Consider the following 23,795-nt stretch of genomic DNA (forward strand, 5'->3'; position numbering starts at 1 on the left):
CAGTAGTCTGAAAATTATTTTCTGACACTGTTTTCTCATGACTAAGTCATCAATTACTGAAATACAATATATATTACTCACAAAAATGTGTAAGAACACTTTACACAGACACAAAACACCATTTAAAATGCCAAATGAGCAGCCAGGATTTAGATTGTGTCAAATAATGCCTTCAACTGCATTAGCTACTACCAACATAATTATCTGCCACTTGTAGCAGCTACCACTGCCTTTGAGACAACATAAGTCTTTTAGCGAAAAAGCATGATAATGCAGAGTACATCTGTTATAAAACCTGAGGACTCAGACATAAATCAATATCTTCAGTACTGATACTGCATTATCAACATTAAACCATCTAGTAAATACAAGTAACTGAAGTACCATGAATCAAGTACATGAAAATGTCACCTGAAAAAAGAAACTACTCCAACATAAGTATACTTACACTCTTGTTTAAATGTGAAGTATTCTGTTAGATGTCTACATTCATGGTTTCCTCGTAATAGGAATAATGTGGTAGGATAACACAATTTCAGAGCCCATAGGTACAACACACACTAGAAACAAAGAGAAACGTAAGTTATGACCACTGAACTTCTACACGAGAAAAACTATAGACAAACTGTTTATAAATACAGAGTATCACAACTCTATATATATCACATTAAAATATGGATGTATACTTCTGAGGTGCAAACAATAATAGTGTCACTTGGATGTACAGTCCTGAAGTTTAGTGTGATAATATACATTTGAAACAAATGCAAGTTTTGTTGAGGACATCTTTATGTAGAATGTAAAACAAAATGGCAGCTGCATAAAATCTATATTTACAAGTCTGATGGTGATAAACACATAACTAAAGCTAGGCATGTGAATCTTTGTACACGTATAAACAAAAAAAATATACCAAGAACATTACTACAAAATACGTATGAAACATTTTTCAATGTTATAAATTACAAGTGTCAGTGACAGTGAAAAAGTGAGGTTATATCTGACAAAGTTCGTGTAATCACAAAGGACCAACCCTCAACTTTAAGTACTGCCACTTTTAAACAATATTAACCTCCTTTTACCTATAATTCTTTAACTGCTGGAGAACTTAAAAAGCAGAAAAAAAATTACTTACATTCACATTCATTTAAAAAAGTAAACTGACATAAATCTGTGCTACTGACCCTGACAAAAAAATAACCATATTGCCAATCTCTTTATGTCATAAACTTGCAAAGACATCTACTTTTCAAATATCTTTTATCTAGAGCAGTGGTTTTCAACCTGGGGTACATGTACCCCGGGGGGTACGCGAAGACATCTTAGGGGGTACATGAAATTTAAAATATATGTATATTATTTTATGATCACACTTAATAATCAGTAATGTAATTTATTTAATTTATTTTAGATGTAGATTATATACTATGCATAACTTGAATTATACACCAACAACTTTGGGGGTACAAAGTTGAAGAGAAATTATATCTGGGGGTAAGCGAACAAAAAAGGTTAAATACCACTGATCTAGAGCATCACATTACATGCCCATCATAGTTCAACACTAATGCCAAGGGCTGTGTTTGACAAATTAATTTTCACTACTGCTATAAACACAGTCACTGTCTGGCTACAGAATGGACAATTGAGGTTTGATCCCCAGTGGGGGCAAAGGATTTTTCCTTTATCCTCTAAATCCAGACTGTCTCTGGTAAATACCCAGCCTCTTATCCAATGGGTACCACAGTATGATACTGACCACTAACCCCCATCTATTGCCAAGGTCAAGAGAGAGTAGGAGTTACAACCCCCCACGTCTCCACAGCGTAATGATACAGTTTTGCTGCTATCAACACATCACAGATCAACAAAGATCTGTACTTTAACAAAGAAGCAATTCACTTCGAACATGCCCGTGCAATGTATGGCTTACCTCTATACTAAAATACCCTCGATCTACGTAGTCACCTAGGAAGAGGTATTTTGTGTTGGCCGGAGGGCCTCCGACTTCAAATAACTTCATCAAGTCGTAGAACTGACCATGGATATCTCCACATACTGGAACAGACAGACAGACAGATAATTCACATCAGTATGTTTACTTAAAAACTTCTAAAAGACTATTTGCAATGCACATTAACCAAAACCAGAAAATTTATTTTATGGACAACTAATAAAAATTTACCAAAAACTATCAAAGGAAAGTTTCTGGCAAATAATGTTAAAATAACCGGCATTCGTGAAACAGGAGAGACTGGGTAGAAAGTTGCTGTCTAAATAAGCAAATGCTACTATTACCTTCCTAAAAAAATCTCATACATACAATATGCTCTTACTCTGGCACATAAATTATCACTTCACATTGCACACAATTATACCTTACTCTATAAAAGTTAAGTTTTTGTTATCAGGGCATTCAAATTACCATGTTATGAAATACTAACTTTTAAATCCTTTGTTCTTTGGTACAGTGCTTAAGTTTGATAATAAATAATGTACTATTATCAACAGACTGAGCCTTTGTATTTCTTCTTCTGCATACAAAGTGACTGGTTGCACAAAGGAGGATTATACTATACTTATTTACATGCCAGAGTAAATACTTCTTTATATTTCTTAATTACAATAGCTGTGGAGGGTGCAACATAAGTCAGGATGTTACAGAGTAATTATGGTGTGAGACGAAAAAGCCATCTGCATGAAGAATGACTTGTAGAAGAAACTTGCATGCATGAGCACATGCTTATGGGGTTAAGAGACCTCTACCAGTCGGGTAATCCTTACTTCACGAGTTATAAATACGGCACACAAGCTATAATACTAGCGAAGGAAGAATGATAGCGCAAGTATGAACGATAACTTGTATTTGTCAAGTCTGAGAGTAGACTATATGACAGAAGACATCAACGCCATCTCTCTTGCATGTGATGGCATCAATCAGGAGATCTGAAAATTCCATTTTGAGTATTATATATAAAGGAGCCAGTTTTATTATACATAACACTTGGAATGCAAAATGGTAACAATGAATGTTTTGCAAGAGTGGTTTCACAGACACAGTCAATAGCATCCTTAACATAAGATGATAAAACCTGAAGATCATTCTTTGTAGACAAAACATGCAATGGATAAGTAAAAGAATACATATTGGTAAATAAATAAGGATAGTTGTGTGGACAGAACTTGGGTTATTAGTTGAACCATCACACAACAGGATGCCTCTAATTAAGACAAAATTAATGTACACAAAAACACTTCATCGCAGAAAAATTTGAAGAGTATATACAGCTAATACGAATGGCATTTCAAACCATGTCAAAGTCTAAGTTTCTCCATAGAACACAAAGACTGTTGATTCAGCCAATGGATCAATAAATTATATCCATATTTAAGACTTACTATTTGGAAAGAACTGTTATTCAGCTCATAAAGAAAATGATGACCAAAGTAAGCTTGCAACAAAAGACAAATAACAAATTCATGATATCACAAATGTTGTCCTCAATGTCTTATGTACCTGAAAGCACAGAACTATAAAGACAAACACCATGTAAAAGAAACATTGACCTGAATATGCCGACAATTTCAGAGGTATAAGACAATACAGACACAGAGAAAGATGTAGGCATCACCAAAAAGTAAGACCGGATCGAGAGGCAATTCAATACAGTTCACTATTACCCCCCCCCCCCGGGCCCAATCTGCACGTGTCTTCAAAATGTGTTCTTTACTTAATATTTACAAAATCAGTCAAGAAATAAATGGTTCTCATTAGACAACATTCTTTACACAAGAAAACCAGTCACAATTATGACTGCACTTACTACGAATAAAATAACCTCTGACATTTACATCCACAAGCTGGTCAACTGATAACAGGATGTGTCATAATACATTTATACAATACATAAACACACAGTGTCCCAAAAAAAGTTGTATAAGCATTATAATATGTTGGCTACCTGTCAGTCACTTCCTCACAGCTGTCAATTGTGCCATGAAATTAATGCTGGTCATTTTGAACTACAACATATTTGCTAATTCACTGAGTGCCATGCTATATATGTAGTGGTTAGTTTATTAGAAATCCTTTATTTCATTCACTGAACATGTGTCTACATCTTTTTTGGACATAAGTAGTGGGAATCATTCATACGAACATGATAAACGTTACACCTTTTTAAAAAAAAACGTTTGACAAAACTGCAAGTAAAAAAACAGCAATGATAACAATGCCCATGTGTAGATGATAATTCAAGTAGTCGGTTTCGTAAACATGACAAAATCGAACATCTGATGCTCATTACGTTGAAATATTTCGTCGTGTGATCAAAATAAACCAACGTACGTTTTTAAACACATTACAATGTCACGACGTCTGTCTGATAAATTTTATGCTGAATGCAGTCTTCTGGGATGTAGAGCCGTGTAAGTGGTACCAACATTTCAGAGGGATGTATCACCCAGGAGCTCACAATCAACATCACTGACGTCAGAACCTCGAATGTAACCACTCAGAAACACCATCTACAAATACTTATAAGCCTTCATGGAAAGTCGTAATTGATGTCAAATTGTGGCAAAAAGTATATTGTATCTATTTCAATACAGAATCTCCAAATACGAATTTTAATCGAAATCTAACTAAAGTGGAATCATGAGCCGGAGGCGGACAAAGGAAATAAACACGTTGGAGCAAAACAGTGCTTAAGCCTTACTACGACTCATCAACAACACAGCTGCAAATGCGATCTTTACAGTGCGCATGGCCTCTGCCATAACATTACAGTCCCTTGTACTTGGAAACTCAGATAAGCTATCTTGAGCTCTGTAGCGAGCGGTTTTCTCCAGTTCTTATAAACGAGAACTGGAATATTTATCCCATGACCAGTTATCTATAAAAATAAACGTATATAATTTTAATTAATACCAAATTATGACTAACAAAAAAGTCTGGATATAGTGATTACTAACTAAATAACTCCACAAAACACGCGCTATCTTGGACAGCTGATTTCTTGACATCAATTTCCTGCCTGCCTGTCGCTGAACACTTGAATCTAGTGTACATCTTCACAAAATCTGACACTAGGTGTACTATTTAGACTAAAATCTTTTGAAATACAGTAAAAATCCACTAAAACAAAGCACCTGAAACACTATCTTTTACGGATTAATCTTTAAGGCCTCGCATAATTCAGAAATACTTCCGAAAACATTAATCTATCAAGACATTTGGTGGGTTGGAAAACCTTTACCTACACAGGACAAAAATCAGGCAGGGCGAACTTCCACCCACGCCTCAAATGGGAGTCGAACCCCTATCAAGCGAGTATCAAACACCGACTGACGGTAACTGGATCAATTCTCACCACGTGAAAATCTTAGCTGGAGTACAAACAACATCCAACCGCTGCAATGTTTTGTTTGAATCCCAGAATACTACAACTGTTCTCGCTCGGAATGTTTTTTTAAGACTATCCAGTCTCTGCTTACCCAGAAACGTTTTCGGCCGTCAAAACAATACGCCCAAGTCAGGAAAATACTGCCCACAGTTAAGACCTACACGCAGACTGCACGTCTCAACTATACTTAAGAAAAACTGTCACAGTAGCATCTCATTTATAAATCAAACTCGTTGCTGTTTTTTCGTCATTCTGTATACTGAAACACAGGCTATTTGGACGTTCGCCAACAAACAGGTGACATTCAGTGACTGCGACAAGTTGGCGTACACAGAGACAGGCGTCCTGCAATTGGTAGAAAAGTTCTGTTGAAATCAACAGGAAATGCTTTATTCTCTACGCCATTTCTCACATTCCTTTACCACTTACACACCTTATTTTCTCCCACCTTTTCTCCATAACCCATTCCTTTTAACACAAAACAATGCAAATTAAAAATAAGTCGTGGTTCGTACTACGTTATTTGAACGTTTCGTCACCAATCTAGCTCCATTACTGACGACTTTAGGTCTCTATGGGTACAAATACAACAAAACATGTATCGAAGCAAGCAAACAAACATCAACCCTAATTTAAATACTATAAAAATACACATCGATGCATAAGTACTATTATTTATAATATAAGAGGCCAACTAATTCTATGGATCGAAGTCCTTGAGAAGCTCAACCAGACAAGAAATTCCCCGACTATTACAGTAGCCCACGGTCAATTACCTAGTTCACAAGAGCCCCATTTTCTTAATACAAACTTAATATTCTCCCATCTTCGCATACGTCTTCCGAGTGTCTCTTCCCTTCAGAAAAAACTAAAAAAAAAATGACGCTGTCGCACTATACGACATGTAGGCCCTTGGGGGGGGGGGGGGGGGGTTAACCCCTACTCATCATTAACCTCGGCACTAGATAGGGGTGAGTGGTCAGCGTCACGTCCCGGAAAAGGACCCCGGTACCCATTTGACAAGAGGCTGGATGGACCCCAGAGTCGTAAACGCTGGGGTTTGAGGAAAAAATCCTCTACCCTCCTCGGGGATCAAACCCCGGGCATCCAGTTCTTTAAAACATTCTAGCCAAAATTACGTATGCGCTGCATTCCTCGCTCAACCAATCCCTGAATTAGCCACTGAAGTAACATCTGGGGTACAATAAAACTCACTTGACATGCAGTGTTATTTAACGCCTACACGAAACTGCATCGAAAAACATTGGCACAGTTTCGGAGATGTCATGTAGGCAGTCAAACGTAAATTTCACATAATGTATTAACGTGTGTAGGTGGGGAAAACGCACAACACGCTTAAAATAAAAGTACAGATCTTCAAACAACACATGCCGAGAGTATACAATTCCTTTGCTTGATGGGCCGTCGTGCTTAAATATATGCCAGTACAAGATGATCCAAATAAGGAAACAATTTTCATACAAAGTTACGCTTCGCCAAGTAACGACTAGAAACTACCGATACATCGCTTGCTTCATTCCAGCTAGACTGCCGTAATCTGGGTGTGACCAGTTAAACTCTGAACCCCTCTTTTTTTTTTAAACGCTATGCAGGAAAAGGAGTCTTCATCGCAGAACATTGCTTCACTCTTATTCCGAATGCCGCTACGTAATCGAAGATTTCGTTTCCCGGCAAAACTCTCCTTGTCAATCAACATTACATCATTCAGTCTGTGCGTCTTCCTGAAAATATTCTAGGAACACGAATCGTGTCCACAACTTCGCTGTTTAGCTTAGAAGTTATGTACTATAAAGATTTATGTCATTACCGTGTAAATCTTTATGGAAACTTGGCCAGAAGAGTGGGATGGGGTATGACTTGGCTACATCGAGCCAACACAACAAGTAAAATTGCACGCACATTACATTTAAGTAGTATACTAACACAGTACAGTCAATGAACAACAAAATGGGTCAGAGTCTTTCTTGAGAAAGTCCCTCAAGTACACAAAATATTCGGATTTTTTTATACAACCCCAAGGTTAATTACAGTGATCACAAGAGCCCGTCAGCGGTTTTATCCTAAGGCACATTAATCCAATCACCACACTCCAACTCCATATCCTTAACGTCCATTTTAACATCATCCTCCCATCTTTGCCTGTATTCCGTGAGATATCTTCTCTTCAGCCTTAACAACAAAAATTTTGTACGCATTTATCTTCTCCATGCGTGCTGCGTGTCCCGCCCATACCAACATCTTAAAACTCTCGCCACTACACGGAAAGTCCTTAGGCTGCAAGACAAAGGATATCTCCATGTGTTGAGGGCAGCTGTAAATACATTTAATAAGCAGTCGCGGACAGCCGACGAAGGGCGGTCCTCCACCTCTTAACCATTACAAGGAAAAACTTGTTAATGTTAAGGAACTAATCCATGTTTTCAATGACAATCACACGAAACCCTTAAGATTTACCGATTATTGAAGCAGATGCAATAGGGATTTAAAAGTATTAAAGGCAGAATTATTCGAGCCATTATATTTTTTTATAATAACGTGTGCGAAGTGTAGCGTCCTACATTAACGACCCAGTTCTGTCTGTGCATTGCCATCACAACAGATCTTGCTGTGTAGACAAAGGTAACCATCGTTAGAAAAGACGAGTATATCACAAGAACAAAGCCAAAGTTTTAGTGCCAAGGGATTTGTTTACAAGATTCAACGCTGTTTACATTAGCTCTTCGTTCCTTGGCCACATGAAATACCAGCCACCACAATTACATGGAGCAGAATACGGGAATGTTATCTACACGACGGATAAGCAGTTTTGAAGTTCTGAAACCGATAATGGAACACGAGTTTCAGAGTTATTTATGGAGTTGAAAGGAGAAACACCACATGACTATTGTCATTCGAATTCACCAGATCTGTCTGTCTAGCTCAGTGTTTTAAAACAAAAAGGCTCTAAATCTGGAACGCCCAAGCAATAAATTAATTGAAGATGGCTGTCTTCTGGGTCGTTGCACCGTATATGCTGGTAGTTCACAGACGTTTCAGAGGTGATTGATACCATCATGAGGGCAACCAAGAAGATAGCCATCTTCATACACGCCGCTATGATAACCTACAATCTCACCAAACAGTTTTAACGTTCGAAACACGTATTTGAATTTTAAAAAGAAACTTAATGACAGAATTCTTCGCTATGAAAGAGAAATGTCGATGGTCCTAACAAAGAATACAAAGGAAGATGGTAAAGCGAGAAAAATTACGAAGTCTCGGTTTGAAATTTTAGACAAGAACTGTACTTGCGTGTTAATCCGTTCTACCTGGACATCGTGTTCCTAAAACGCACAAATGAAACAGAACGGCAGACCAACGAATGATTAACAAACTTTGGTATGAGAACCCACAGATGGAATTCCACTAACAACAAAGTCCATCAGTCCCATTCTACAAGTCTAACGAAATTTACATAAATACAACATTCCCCTCAAATACACTTTATCATTGTCTTATCTCAGTCTCCACCTTCCAAGTACCTTCCAACAGGTTTCCCCACTTAACTTTACATATTCACCGATCTTTAACCGAGATTTAAGGTTCTCAAGGTGTAAAAATACAGACGACCTTCTTCTGTGATATAGCGTCCTGTAGTCTGGTATATACTGACATTTCAGACGAGCTCACTGCCTGCCAGATGACGTAAGCAGCAAGCTCCTATGAAACGTCGGGTGATGTCTACGAGACTACACGGTGTTAAATCTCAAAAGACAGCCATGTTAAACGTCTTCAGCCCACAGTCACCACCTCGATTTAACTAACCTTACAACAACAGAGAAAGTGCACGCTAAATATAACTCATTAAATTCTAGAAACGAAGCCCGGATGCTGCCAAAGAATTTGCCCAATCCCGTGGCGTACGCGGTGTAATTTGCAGAACTTTATGCTTTTCAGAGTTCTGATGCCGCGTAGGTGGATACCAGCGTTTCGGAAAAAATGACTGTTACCATCTTCAGGCCTGAGATCGAGACGTGCATCTCCGAAACTTTGGCATCCACCTACTAGCCTACAATACGTCACAGCCCAGGACATCTTCGCCGTAAAACCTCAAACCTCACAACAAGGTTTGGGGCCAAAACACTGGAGATCGAGGTCTGACAAATTATAAAAAAGATAAAAACATATTAACGCCGATATTCCTGTCTTTGACTCCTATTAACACCACGGAAGACTGAGAAATTACAAAATTAACCGATGGAACAAAACATTTTTCATAGTATCTCAGGAACTATCTGACACCTGCGGTAAAACGTAAGTTTGTGTGTGAATTATCCACACCCAAACCCCATACTGCACGCACGCACCAAAACATCTGCACTCTGCTTCGCCACTGTTTCAGATCTTAATATCAGGCAGGCATAAAGCTTAACTTAGCGTATTATTACAGATACCAAATCGAAAGAACACAGACTGTGTAAAAACAAACATACTATAAGCTAAATATTCAAATGCTGCTGATGTATCTATCATTTGGCATCTTCCATTCATACATAAATTCACGAGGAATCCCGGGGAAATAACACAATGAGTTAGATACAAACTTTAAAATAACACAACGCCAACTTCATGCAGAAACAAAAACGAGGGACACCATAAACGAAGACTAACACTACGTATTCTAGCTTCTAGAAACGTAATTATTCTCGCAAACACGAGGTACATAGTAAAAACCAACAGCAAGCCGGTTTCGAGAAACTGTGAAAATTGTTTCAAGCGAAATTAAAGAAATACGGAAAGGTACACATAAAAAATTGACCTATTTTTTCTATACGTCATTGTACAGGATGGGTGGGAAGTAAGTAGGCACTGAGAAATGGTTATTAACTCTGTTTCCAATGCAGCGATTATTTATTGCCTACTTACTTCCCATATAAATCAAATTAAATGTGCTGGAAAAACAAAATTTAACACATCTTAATGTTCATGGCTTAAAAGCCTTGTAAAGTGATAAAAACTAGTTCAGCTCTAGCTTCAGCTCTCTAGAACACTAGAAAATAAAAGCAAGCCTACACACATTTGACGACCAAAGGGCGTTCAAGAAACACGTCATTATTTCACAATGATTTCCACCAAATCACGGATATTTTACGTTTAGACAGTCCGGTTATTCATGCTACCAATTTTCTATATCTGAGATTCTGAAATGGAAAACAACAACTGGCCACATTGCTTTAATTATCAGTTAAACTGACAACTTAATTCGTGAAACAGAAAACAAAAGTATCACCACCACACAATAACACTGTGATTCAGATGCCCTGTTAAAGACGTGAATAATGTGACCGAAATGGAACAAACTAATTACCTAATTCATGATCGGTCAATGATGGCTTCAGCACTGGAGAGCTCCAATAATTTCATTTACATATCGAATCACAGTCTACTCCTTTAAAACACCGAACATTATCAAGTACATTCGACGATCATCTTCCGTTCACACGTGATCAACTCGAATTAATGTTATTCCATCAAGACAAGTACAGTATTTATGCATTTTAAAATGTGTAAACATACTCTTGGCAACTGGATTTTTTGATGCGACAAAATCTAACCCTACTATCACTGACTTCGAATAAATTCTCATTCCTCATTGTCGGCTTGAAAATATCTCCCCCACCCCACCCCACTGCATTTAAATCTCCAAACAAAATGTGCCCAGCTCAAGGACCACCCGTAGTCGGCTGTCCGAAACTGTTTATTAAACACGTTCGCAACTACCCTCCACATCTTGAGGCCTTCACCATCGGCAACATCCCCATGCCACAGCGACTGGAAACCCACTTAATACAAATCTAAATGTACTTAGCCCTCAAAATCGCAACAACGAATTTCCTTTCTCGAACACGTTATATAGGATAAAACAAAAGAGCACTAGCGAGCTAAAATGCTGTGCACTATAACCTATTACACAGACAAGCCTCAATTAATTAACCTACGTTTCTTCAAATTCATAAAACATCACATCAGTTTACAAGCCACGCAAACAGTAACAACAGATCGTTTGTGATAAGGTTCTAATTAAGGGCACATTAATAGCATGGCTTACGTCACAGAGAATCCTGCCGTCAAGCCAAGTTTGCAATGTAAGATCGTGAATATCTTTGAGCCCATAAAGGTCGAAACAGAATGCGATTCAAGATTCCGCGTTCTTCTAGAGAAGTTTGGAATAATTCATTAAACACGTCCGTCATTTGAGTTGGTTTAGACATGGTGTCCGAAAACACCCTGCATCATCAATAAAATCTTCTCGGGAGCCGCGTCAACTTGTTACCGTAGTAAACCGACGTTTCGGGAACCAACTCTGTCCTCATCATCAGGATTCTGATGTGACTGGATACCTCGGAAGTCGCCTTCGCCAGGCGACTTCCGCGGTATCCAGTCACATCAGAACCTTGATGATGGGGACAGAGTTGGTTTCCGAAACGTCGGTTTACTACGGTAACCAGTTGATGCGGCTGATTGCCCGAGAAGATTTTGTGGATTGTACTCGCCGCGAAAGTTTCAAATCCTATACCCTCTATTATCAATTTCTCACAGTGGAGAAGACAAATCACAACTTACCTGTGACGGGGGCCTCAATGTCGATCATAGTTTTCTCTGACCGGAGTAACGTAGCGCCATCATTGATAATACGAAGGGCAGCAGCTTCGTCTATCCGACCTTCGAGTATGAAGTGCTGCTTTAGAACGTCTGGCCGCGGTTTAGCCGTCCGTGTGTCGAAAACTTCGGCCGTGGTCAACTTGTGACTAGGCGGGAATGGCACACCTAAAAACAAAAGAACAACCTACAATCGCCATCATCTTTCATTTTGCATGCCCTTACAAGCATTCCACGCATTCTCAACATCAACACTAGACGGAGATAAATGATGATTTCTGTCTTCTGGGTTGTTGTCTGGTCGATGTTTACCAACGTTTCAGAGGTCATACTGCCTCCGTCATCAGGGCGATTCATCGCACTTATAGCGCAAATGAAAATATTTACTCGCCTTAATTTAAAAATTTAAGCACAATCTTTGGCATTGTGAGACAATGACTTTTACGCCGCGCTGCACTTTGTGAACTAAAAACTGTAAAACATTAACGATGCAGGTAAAAGCTTTATTCCGGATACGCTACTTCTACAGTCTAAAAGCAATAATTTAATATATGATAGTACAAGGAAGGACTGGGTTATATCTCCCTTATGTGCTATGACTTCGAGGTCTTCCGCTCTCCCCATGTGTATTTATTATGGTCAAAGAAGCTCGGAATTATTTTGCGTCCACTGTACAACGGAATTTGTACGAGATCTGCAGGCGTATCCCTTAATTTGACAATTCCACTTACTGAGCAACACGATTTCCTGCCTTCATAACTGACCTACATTTTGAAATCGCATGAGTCCTCAGTTTCTATAAATTCTGCGTGTAACAGTCTGTGGAAGGCAGAGAGTCTGTACAAATGTTTCATCTCCTGTACCAGAAACAATTAACCCTGGAATCGGAGGTCTGCATTAAAGTTTCCGGGCGAATTTCATTAGTCCGTCTACATTGGTCCCCATATAATCATTACTTCAGTTCCTCTCATCAAATTTACCAATTCTTTATACATGGTTCATATCACGAAAAATAACTGACACAAATTCAACAAGAATAAATCCCTGCCACCCTCGGTTCCTTCCGCCCTCTTCTTAGTGGTTGCTAGGTGACCATACATTACAACATATTTCGTCAATAAGCAAACGCATATAATTAATGTATAAAACAATGATTTGGTATTTACAAGCCTTATCAACAAGCAGACAGACGTAACTGAAAATTTGATAAGACATTATCTCGTACACAGAACACGAATTTAAAGATAAAACACGAATAATCAAGTGTTTGTTTCTTGTAGTACAGTCGAGAGGCTTAAGTAGGTTGTTACAGTTTACATTATTTACGAACTTTATTAAATATACGTTGGAGATTAATGTAATACAGGTCTACAAGCGTTTTACACGCAAATATTAAGTTTCTTTTGATATGTTATATAAAAAATAAGCAATGTTATTATTTCAGTACAATTTATTTTAATAATTCGGGGTAAAGAAATGAGTATTTGTGCTAGTTACATATACAGCCATTAATATATTTAATTTAAAAAACTAAGATTGAGTCCAAAATCGAAACATTTCAAATAAAAATGGCGTATAAGTTAAATAAACCACAAAATGCGTGATCTACATAGACAACATTATAATGTTTACTTGACACAAAAAAAATGTTTCTTCAAAAAACTGTTTCTTACGAAACAAATAAGTGTTTCGCACAGTCTTTACGAAAAAAACCCGTAAGTTTACGACAGATTACCACGTCCTGTGTGCGTGTCCTTTCAACTTCTATGTTTGTGTGTGTGTGTGTGTGGGGGGGGGGATTTTTTCACTTTTTATGGCACGAACATTATGCAAATGACCACCTCAATGTCATACACACTTTTTAATTCCCTGCACCAAATAACAACATAGAAGACATTAACTAACGAGCATAAATAACCCCAATTTATTATAGGCTCTTACAACAGTGTAAAGTAATATACGTTAATAAAATATGCGCCGTTTATTGAAATAATTGTTTTGTAGAATGTAAAACATGGCTGTTCTACAAACATTTTTATTTAGTTCTCAGCCTGACATCGACAACCATATGACCACTGGATCTATATACAATTTGGACGAAGATAAATTATTAAGATGACTGTCATCTGGGATGTTGCGCTGTGTAGTCTGGCAATGTCTGAAATGTCGGTAAACTTCTACCAGACTCGCCATCGTTAGAACCTCAAATCTGGCATTTTATTAACTTTTTATGAACATGGCCTATGGGCTAATACATCATAAACAGGGTAAAACTACAAAAATTTAAGATTGTGTCAAATAAATAATTTACGTAAATATTCCATGCGCGTTAAGAACTTCAATTATTCAACAATAACAACAACAAAAACCCACCAACAATCTGTGACATATCAGAAACCTTAAGAAATAAAAACATTTTGATTCTAGCAGGGTTCAATCTTAATGACCATCTACGCTACGCACGGGCTCAGCACGATAACCCATAAATTAAAAGTCTCATTTTATCTTTTGGATTATAAACTTACATTACGTAAATATAACATTAATAACACAAGATTTGTTCAACTATAATAGGAAAGTAGGTTTTATGAGTTTTGCACGCAGCTTTGTATTCGGATGTATAGATTGCCCATGGACGCTATATACACGCAGACTTTTATAAGTACGGAAGAAAACGCCTGACGCGATAAAGTTAAAAAAAAAAGATGCTGTAAAAGCTACAAGAAGAAATAATGCAGAATAGTTTGCATGTCAGTAACAGATCGAAAATACACCAAATTGCATGTTTCAAGGTCACACCAAAATCGTACAACGTTTCAGCACGAATACCGAAGCTCAGGCGCGCGAAGACGGCTCAGAATTCGCATCGTAGCGAAGCTAATAACGCTGTACTGCTGATATGCAGACTTACAGCCGCACGGTAAGACCAACGATAAATGAATTGGAAAAATAAGTTAGGATGCGTTCGTGGCCTAATTTAAGACACATACAGGCAGGAATTTTACCAGGCGGGGCTGATAGAAACAACGAAAAGCCTCAGTAGGGGTACCTGGACTCCAAACTTATATTTGAACCTGTCATGGTATCGACGTTGTGGCAAACATACCCACTTGGACAATTTCTTTTGAACAGTTAGTTAACTCATAAACCAGAATGTAAATGACACTTCCCGGCTCCCGGTAGGGCCTGCGCGACTCACTGAAATAAGTGCCCTGATGATGGAAGCATCAAGTTCCTCCGAAACGTCGGTAAACTCCTATCAGACTACACGGCGCTAATGCAGTTTATTTAATTACCTTTCTCGACATAACTATCAATAGGTGACTTCGTAACTCTCAGTCGGATGACGTGTTAGTTCGTGAAAGAAAAATTACGTGGCTGATGTTAATGTCTAACAATGTCAAAAGATTTAGCAAGGCGGCAGAAATCTGTTGAATTATGTAACTGATAAATCGTCTAAATGACAGACCTCTGCTAATCTGTGGTCACAGTAATATAGCATTTACGGGTAGTCTGTGAGGCTACGCGGTTTTCCTTCCTTGTTAGAATAATCAAAGTAATATTTTATTTTAGAACAGCATTAATACCACTTACGAAGGTTTAAATAATAATGGCGAAGCATTACGACGCTAAAATATTTTTTTCTGAACATCTCTGGCGGCACTCAGATGTTCCTACCCCCGCCACAAGGCATCGTTTTATAACGTACATTAAACATTATTTTAAATCGTTTCTAATTGTATCTCACAAGCCACGGTGGTCTAGCGGTCAGAACGCTGGCCTTGTAATCCTGGGGGTCTCGGGTTCGATTCCCGGCGGTGCCCGAATTTATAACTTGTGTTGGGCAAGGCCGTGGTCTAGGCAACACGGAGTTTTCCTCCGGTTTCTCCGTGGCATCCCAACAATTACTCCATTCACACACAGAAGAAGGCAATGGCAAACCGCTTCTGGATCATCTGCCAAGAACGTATATGAACAGGTCCCAGTCCGAGAAGAGAAAAGGATGGAAGGATCCTGTTCATATGGACTTGTCGTCAGACAGAACACTAAATAAATAAATAAATTGTATCTCACAAATGTGCATCACAGTCTTTTCATTACACTACACACGCTTATACAGGTTGATTCTAAACCACATGAAATATATCGTTCGTGTACTACTGTAAAATCAAGTCAAAAATGTACATTTCTTTTTTGTTAAAATATGTTACCTCTGGACCGAGATTTGAATCCCGGACCTCCGTAAACGACTACAAAGGAGTTATATAAGTCGAGTACCTAAGTCGAAATGTGCCAAAGAGACAATATCGAGATTAAAATGTGACCTACCTGATGCACTTGAGATTGAATCTACATCCGAAAGCGATATCTGACATTAAATAAACGGAAGTGTCCAGGGTTAAGTGATTAATAGCAGAACGTTACGACCATAACTAAACACTAATCAATTACTCCGTCCGCTCTGCGTAATCTTCTACATATTTGAAAATGTTATCGAAGAAAGAGCAGATTTCGTACGGGTTAGATCAGATACCAGGCCGCGCCATTCCGGCATGGCTGGCTACCTGCTGAGACTTCTTGTTGACCGCACAGGCGAGCGACGTAGACAAAAAATTCGAGCAAAACTACGCAAATCCCAAACCCCGATCTATTAACTTAAAAGCGCTAATTTCCGCACCAGAACTAATTCATTTTACATATTACTATGTTTAATCTGCTACATATTTCGATATATTCCTGCTTCTTCGTGCCAGAATCACTTTGCTTCATTTCAGTTAATTAAAATGTCATCTTTCTTCTTTTACATAATATATTAAAATCTTTGAAAATCCTCCTTCTACGCAATTGAACATAATTATGTTATTACTCTATATTTAAAATTGTACAGTTTTGTTTCTTAGATCTTATGTAATTATAAGTGCATATTTAATTAATTAATCTTGTCCGTCTAATCACAATTTAAAATTTAAAATTAAGATAGTTAAAATACCATGTGATGCTCCTTATCGAAACATTCGATTTACATTCGATTTCCAAATGTAAATCGAATGTTTCGATAAGGAGCATCACATGGTATTTTAACTATCCTAATTTTAAATTTTAAAATGTGATTAGACGGACAAGATTAATTAATTAAATATATATATTCACAATATGACGCAACTCTATCATCTTATAAGTGCATGTTCTAACTAACTAACTAACTAACTAGATGGCTTACCGAACCCGAAGGTTCATCACCGAATTAACCAAAGCCCTCCACCGGACCCTGTCCTGGGCCAACAACATCCAGTTTCCTTCAACTCCTATCTCCCATAGATCCCGCCTGAGATTATCCTCCCATCTACGTCTAGGTCTCCCCAGCGGTCTCTTCCCTTCAGGTTTCCCAACCAGTACCCGGTGCACACCTCTTGTCCCATCCATGCGCGCTACATGTCCCGCCCATCTCACTCTTCTCGACTTAATCACCCTCACAATACTGGGGGAGCAGTACAGATTTTTAAGCTCGTCATTGTGCAGTTTTCTCCACGCCCCATCGTCTTCCCTCTTAGGCCCAAATATCCTCCTCAACACCCGATTCTCAAACACCTGCAATCTGTGTTCCTCCCTCTGAGTGAGAGACCATGTTTCGCACCCATACAAAACAACAGGCAAGATTATTGTTTTGTATACTTTAATTTTCAGGTTCTTAGAAATCAGACGGGAAGACAAAATATTTTGGACTGAGAAGTAGCAAGCATTTCCGGAATTTAGTCTCCTCCTAACTTCCTCACAAGTATCATTTTGATTTGTTATTGTTGTTCCCAAATATTTGAACTTTGTAACCCTTTCAAAGGATTTATTAGCTACCCTAAGATAATTTTGCCCGCCTGTCTTCTGATGACGAGATACTAACATGTACTTAGTTTTTTCTGAATTTACTTCCAGCCCCACTTGTCTACCAGCCTCTAGTAAAACTTCTGCGTTCCTCTTTATTGTATTTATATCGTCCCCCAATAAATTAACATCATCAGCATATGCCAATAGCTGATGTGTCCCGTTCAATTGCAAACCCTCCTGCCTACCTTGGACCTTCCTGATGGCGTATTCTAGCGCAAAGTTAAAGAGCAAGGGAGACAAAGCATCTCCTTGTTTTAGACCGTTCTTGATGAGGAATGTCTCAGATACATATTTACCTACTCGAATTTTGCTGCAGGTTTCATTTAAGCACATTTTTATTAGACCCACTAGCTTCTTTGGTATACCAAATTCAATAAGAATATTATATAGCACTTCTCTCTTCACAGAGTCATAGGCTTTTTTGAAATCTATAAATAACTGATGTACAGTCCCACCGAACTCCCATTTTTTCTCTAGTATCTGACGAATGCAAAAGATCTGATCAATCGTTGATCTGTTTCGTCTGAACCCACACTGATGATCCCCAATAGTTTCATTCGCATATGGGGTTAATCTTGCCAAAAGAATGTTGGATAGAATTTTGTATGAGGTTGATAGCAGCGATATTCCTCGGTAATTACCACACTCAGTCTTGTCCCCCTTCTTATAAATAGGAATAATTATGGATTCCTTCCATTGATGTGGCATCTCTTCCTTATCCCAAATTAACTGAATAAGCTTATGGATCCTCATATGCAACCCTTTGCCACCTGCTTTAATTAATTCGGCCGGAATCTGATCAATTCCTGGAGATTTATAACTTTTCAACTTCCCAATGGCTAGTTCCACTTCATCTAAGCTAGGTTCTGGCACCAACAGTTCAGCTGTATGCATTTTAATCTGTCTAATATCACCAGTATTATGAACATTTAAGAGCTCGCTAAAGAAATTTTTCCACCTATTCACAATTTTTATTGGATCTGCAAGCAAATTGCCACTATCATCCTTTACCAAATTAGTCTGGGGTTGATATCCTTTCTTAAAGTTATTAATGCCTGTGTACAGGTCTCTGATGTTTTTTTCCTTATTATTTGTCTCAAGTTCAGCAATTTTGCCCTTCAGGTATTCCCTTTTCTTAGTCCTAAAGGTTCTACTAGCCTCACGTCTCACGTTACATAGATTATCCGCATTTGTTTTGTTTGGGTTCTGCAACCATTGAAATTTTGTTTGCTTCCTTCGATCTATTAATTTTGAACATTCTTCATCAAACCACGGTTTATTTTGCTTTCTCCTGTAGTATCCTAGTTTCTCTTTTGCTGAAATTTTGATGCAGTTTCTGACATTTTCCCACTCCCTGTTGATGTCCACACTTTCATTATCCTCATTTGTCTCTAAAATTTGAAACCTATTCGAAATTTCAACTTGATATTGTTCCTTTGCCTCTCCCTCACTTAATTTTTTCAAATCAAATCTTTCTGTGTCAAAATTTTGTTTAGTTCGTCTGCTTACTGAAAGCCGCTCCCTCACTTTTGCTACCACCAGATAATGATCAGTGTCGCAATCTGCTCCTCTGAATGATCTCACATCAATTACATTTGTCTGCCTTCTCTTATCTACTAAAACATGATCTATTTGATTGTGTGTTCTGCCATCTGGGGAAGTCCAAGTGTATTTATGAACATCACGGTGTGGAAATTTTGTACTTTTTACAATTAAATCTTTTGACGTAGCGAAGGTCACTGCTCTGACGCCATTATCATTACTAAGTGCATGGAGACTCTCGCTGCCTATTGTGGGTTTGAAGACATCCTCCCTCCCAATTTTTGCATTGAAATCTCCTAGCAGAATTTTCATGTGATACTTGCCAAATGTATCAAATACTGATTCCAATTCTTCATAAAAGCTATGTTCTACTAAATCTAATGTTAACGGTTCCACCTACGTAATCAATAACCCCTCATTCTGTATTGTTGGCTTTCATACGATTCTCACTTTAACCAACGATTATTTCATTTAACAGCATTAACACGTTAATCTCTGTAATGGTGACGAATTTTCTTTGCGGTACGGACTAACTTCTTAAATATTATTTAGACAAGCTTTGGTTTCAAAGATTTACTATCATATTTTTATTCCCATTTATAAAGCAGACAGTTGACAGAGTAAATAATGAAATCGACTGGTTTGATCATCACAGTTTTCCTCAGTGTTATCGTGGGAGTATTTAATATCAAGGCTGGTTCAACCCACAGTCGAAACGAAGCGAATAAAGAGGTTAGCCTTGATTGTATATGCACGTTCATACATCCACGTTCTTCTGTGCATTACGTATGCATGCCAATGTCTATTGCATTGTATCCAAACATCGGAGCGCGTGTGTACAGCGCCTTCTCATTTCAATAAGAGAATATCATCACACTCAATCTATCTACATGACGTAGCATACTTTAAACAAAATGGCACACGGGCAGAGATTTATATCAAATCCGTTTCATCAGCGTATCAACTACAATGAATTTAATAGCGTTAACTATTAAACCGAACTAGTTCAGAAATACATCTACAAATACTGTATAAAACATTTTTATATTTTAACAGCCGCAGACATTACAGGCGTCAAAATTTGTCGAAATCTGTTCAAAGTAGAAATTACATACAGAAATTGATCACAAAACTGCGATATTATTAATTTACAACTACTGTTTGTTTCAAAGTATACTCTAAAGCAGTGGTATTCAACCTGGGGTACGCGTACCCCCGGGGGTACGCGAAGACATATTAGGGTATACGTGAAATTTAAAAAAAAAATATTATTTTATGATAAACACTGAATAATCAGTATGTAATTTATTTAATTTAATTTATTTTAGAAGTAGATTATATACTGCGCACAACTTGAATTATACACAAACAACTTTGGGGGTACAAAGTTGAAGAGAAATTATGTCAGGGGATACGCGAACAAAAAAGGTTGAATACCACTGCTCTAAAGCATGTGGACAAAACCGTGTGTCAGAAAGTTCTTCCCAGAACTTATTTGACTTTAACAGACGTACTGTCGCCAACAGCCATAGATTAACATATGATGAGTTCTCTCAATTTCTGAAATATTAATCTTGTGAAATGGCGAGATATTAACCTCTAGTCTCTGTTAAGCTATTTATCTTTTTTGCATTATTCTACTTAAGCTTCATTATCTCAAGTTTTCATCTGACAAAAACTTTAATTTTACCTGTGTAAAACAAAATTAATTAAGAACAATTTTAGCTCAGATTTCAGCTGTGAGAAAAAAACATATTTCATTTAGAAAGATATACGTAAGTATATTTTAATTATTTATAAAACAAACAAATTCCACAACAACAATGCGAGTACATTCTCCTGTGGTTTACATGTTAATCGCTATAAAAGTGGTGACAAAATCCAAACCCTAGCTTTTGTCCCCAGCAGTGCGCCAAACTGTCGAAGATAAAAACTAACCTGTTCAGCAGCCAACCTACGTACAATAAATAAATCTAATATAAATCAAAACCAAAGTTCCAAACAGAAAACATTGTTCAATTTGCCTGTGTGTCTGCTTTCGTTAGTTAACAGTGGTGTATTATATTTGTAAATAATTATGGATTATAGACAACTGTGGGAACATTTTCACCATTTTGGATATAAGAATTAGAACGTAGGACTTACTAACTTTCCGTACGCGCCCTGTTAGTAACTTGGGGACATCCAGTACTACAAAACCAGTCGTAAAACCTGCGTTAAAATATTAACAACAAAATTGCTACTGACGAACATCCTTGTCATAAACCTACTTTCACAAAATGGTATTTTCACATAATACTAGCAGCAACTGCACTAAACGTCTCCATACAAGGAACAGCTTCACTAAAATACAATGACAGTAACCTGGATCTTACGTTAAGGGCCTAATCTGTGATACGGAACTTAGCTGGTCTTGGAGTAAAGACTGATTAGATTAGTACCAAAGCATGTTTTCGTAAAGTCATTTCTACACGAAAGATAATTTCCCACGAACACCGCACCACTTTATTTATATTAAACCCAATCAAGCGAGCAAACGCCAGAACAAAAATAAAAATAAAATAAACTGGAAACGGTCCAATGGCATCGAAGGAGGTAGGAACATCGACCTTTGGTTTTGTACCAACCACTGTAATTTAACTTGAAACACAGATCAAATTGAAAAAAATAAATCGAAATAATTCTAAAGCGACATGCTGTTAAAAGGGCGTTATAAGCAATATCTTGAGATGCAAACAAATTCACGAAACAATGCGAAAGACTCCATTATTTTAAATACTACCTACGCAGAAACGTTAGTGAAAATTATAAATTAACTATTAAATTGCCCGTCAAGAACGAGAAAATCTAAAGTAATAAACATACATAGTCATAAATATTACCCCATAACGCCTGAACCCCTTAACAGCATTACCAAGTCAACGTTCATAACACACACCCATTTGGCCCAAAACCCCTTAACAGCAAATAATGAACCAACAAGCCAGCCACCATCGCCTATTACAGGCCTATAGATACGTTAAGTTATACAACTTTGGGATAAAGCTTTCTGCATAATTTATATCAGTGCAAACTTTCAAACATAACCATCGTTTCGCGCCGTAGCCATACTGATAAAACTTCACGCATAAAAAGCACACTACACATACAAAGCGTAATTAATCAGCCATCAAACAATATAAATATAAATTTCGCCCTGTGGCCGTGTTATTATTTTGTACTGAAAACAATATTAAGCTAACAAGTTATATATATCTTTCGAAGCTAAGTTACAGCCCACATTTTGGGGTCCTAAACTCATGAGCGTCACACCCGTATGTAATAATAAATTCTGCAATTAAATTTTAATATACTCCACAAAAGTGCACAAAACGAGAAAGTCCCACATTTTATATATATCGGTCTTCCCCCCCCCCCCCCCCCGAGTCTTCATGACATGGTTCTAAATTGGTACCTAATTAAACCCAGGTGCAAATGTCAGGTACGGCCGTGATCACACTAAACAGATATTCAGAAGCATCTTCAAATCCAATAACTTAAGCAAAATCCTAACAAAAACGCATTCAAGAAACATACACGATATATTCCACTTTGGAATATGTATAAACCGCATTTTAACGAACGTCATTAAACTTTAAAGTCCAGTAGTAACTATATGCAAACGTAAAAATTGCCTTAATATTAAACTACATTTCATCCAAATCACATACAGTCCTATTTTATGGGTAATATGGTCTTGAGAACAGACAATTCTCATTTTTAATAAATAGCCGAATGGGTAAATAAAGTGGGATTTTATATAATGAAAAAAAAAACATTGAACAATATACGCCTACGGTCTTACATTACGTCACACGTTTGAAAAAAAAAATAATACAGAGGCCACTGAACTCGACCGGAGAAATTTTTTAAGTGCTTGTTTTGGGAACAAAAGTTCAACAGTCATAGACGGTAGAAGCCCACCCTATTATTATAGTACTATTGTGTGTATGCAACTCATGTGCATATTCTTATCGTCTGCAAAGTTGCGTTTCGTTTCTGATCACGTCTGGTACAAAATCGGTCATTCGCAAAACAATACAAGTCTACCGACAACCAAGTTACCGTTATCATGACAATTACCAGCTGGACTCGTTTTACTAACAGGTTTTGGTTTTGTCCATAAAGAAACTACTGAAACCCACAGCGACTTAAAGACATCACACCTCAGAAGTAAGCAAAATACCCATAAACCCAATCATGCCATGTTCCTTCAATAAAATGTGGGTAATCCTTAAAACAACACGAGTCCAAAAATAACTCCAGCTT

At 37.6% G+C, this 23,795-nt stretch overlaps 1 protein-coding gene across 10 annotated transcripts in view; it reads right to left on the minus strand.

Annotated features, from left to right (window-relative positions):
* The window catches only part of LOC110827065 (serine/threonine-protein phosphatase 2B catalytic subunit 2), a 125,437-nt gene that overhangs the window by 52,697 nt on the left and 48,945 nt on the right, over positions 1 to 23,795 (minus strand). For 9 of the 10 annotated variants that reach the window (XR_015534912.1, XR_015534913.1, XM_087347793.1 and 6 more), the window contains exons 2-4: positions 12,030 to 12,233; positions 1,934 to 2,058; positions 449 to 560 (exon numbers count right to left, since the gene is read on the minus strand). Coding sequence is in view for 8 of the 10 variants with exons in the window: in XM_087347793.1 (XP_087203919.1) it covers positions 449 to 560; positions 1,934 to 2,058; positions 12,030 to 12,233 (441 nt within the window). In the remaining 2 variants the exon portion in view is untranslated. Of the gene's footprint in view, positions 1 to 448; positions 561 to 1,933; positions 2,059 to 5,496; positions 5,600 to 12,029; positions 12,234 to 23,795 lie in introns of those variants that run through there. The other variant, XM_087347796.1, reaches the window with a different exon arrangement.

The sequence above is a fragment of the Zootermopsis nevadensis genome, unplaced genomic scaffold (genome assembly GCF_977971745.1).
Source record: "Zootermopsis nevadensis isolate Lab colony 2312 unplaced genomic scaffold, Znev_1.0 Znev_ptg000012l, whole genome shotgun sequence".
NCBI lineage: Eukaryota > Metazoa > Arthropoda > Insecta > Blattodea > Termopsidae > Zootermopsis > Zootermopsis nevadensis.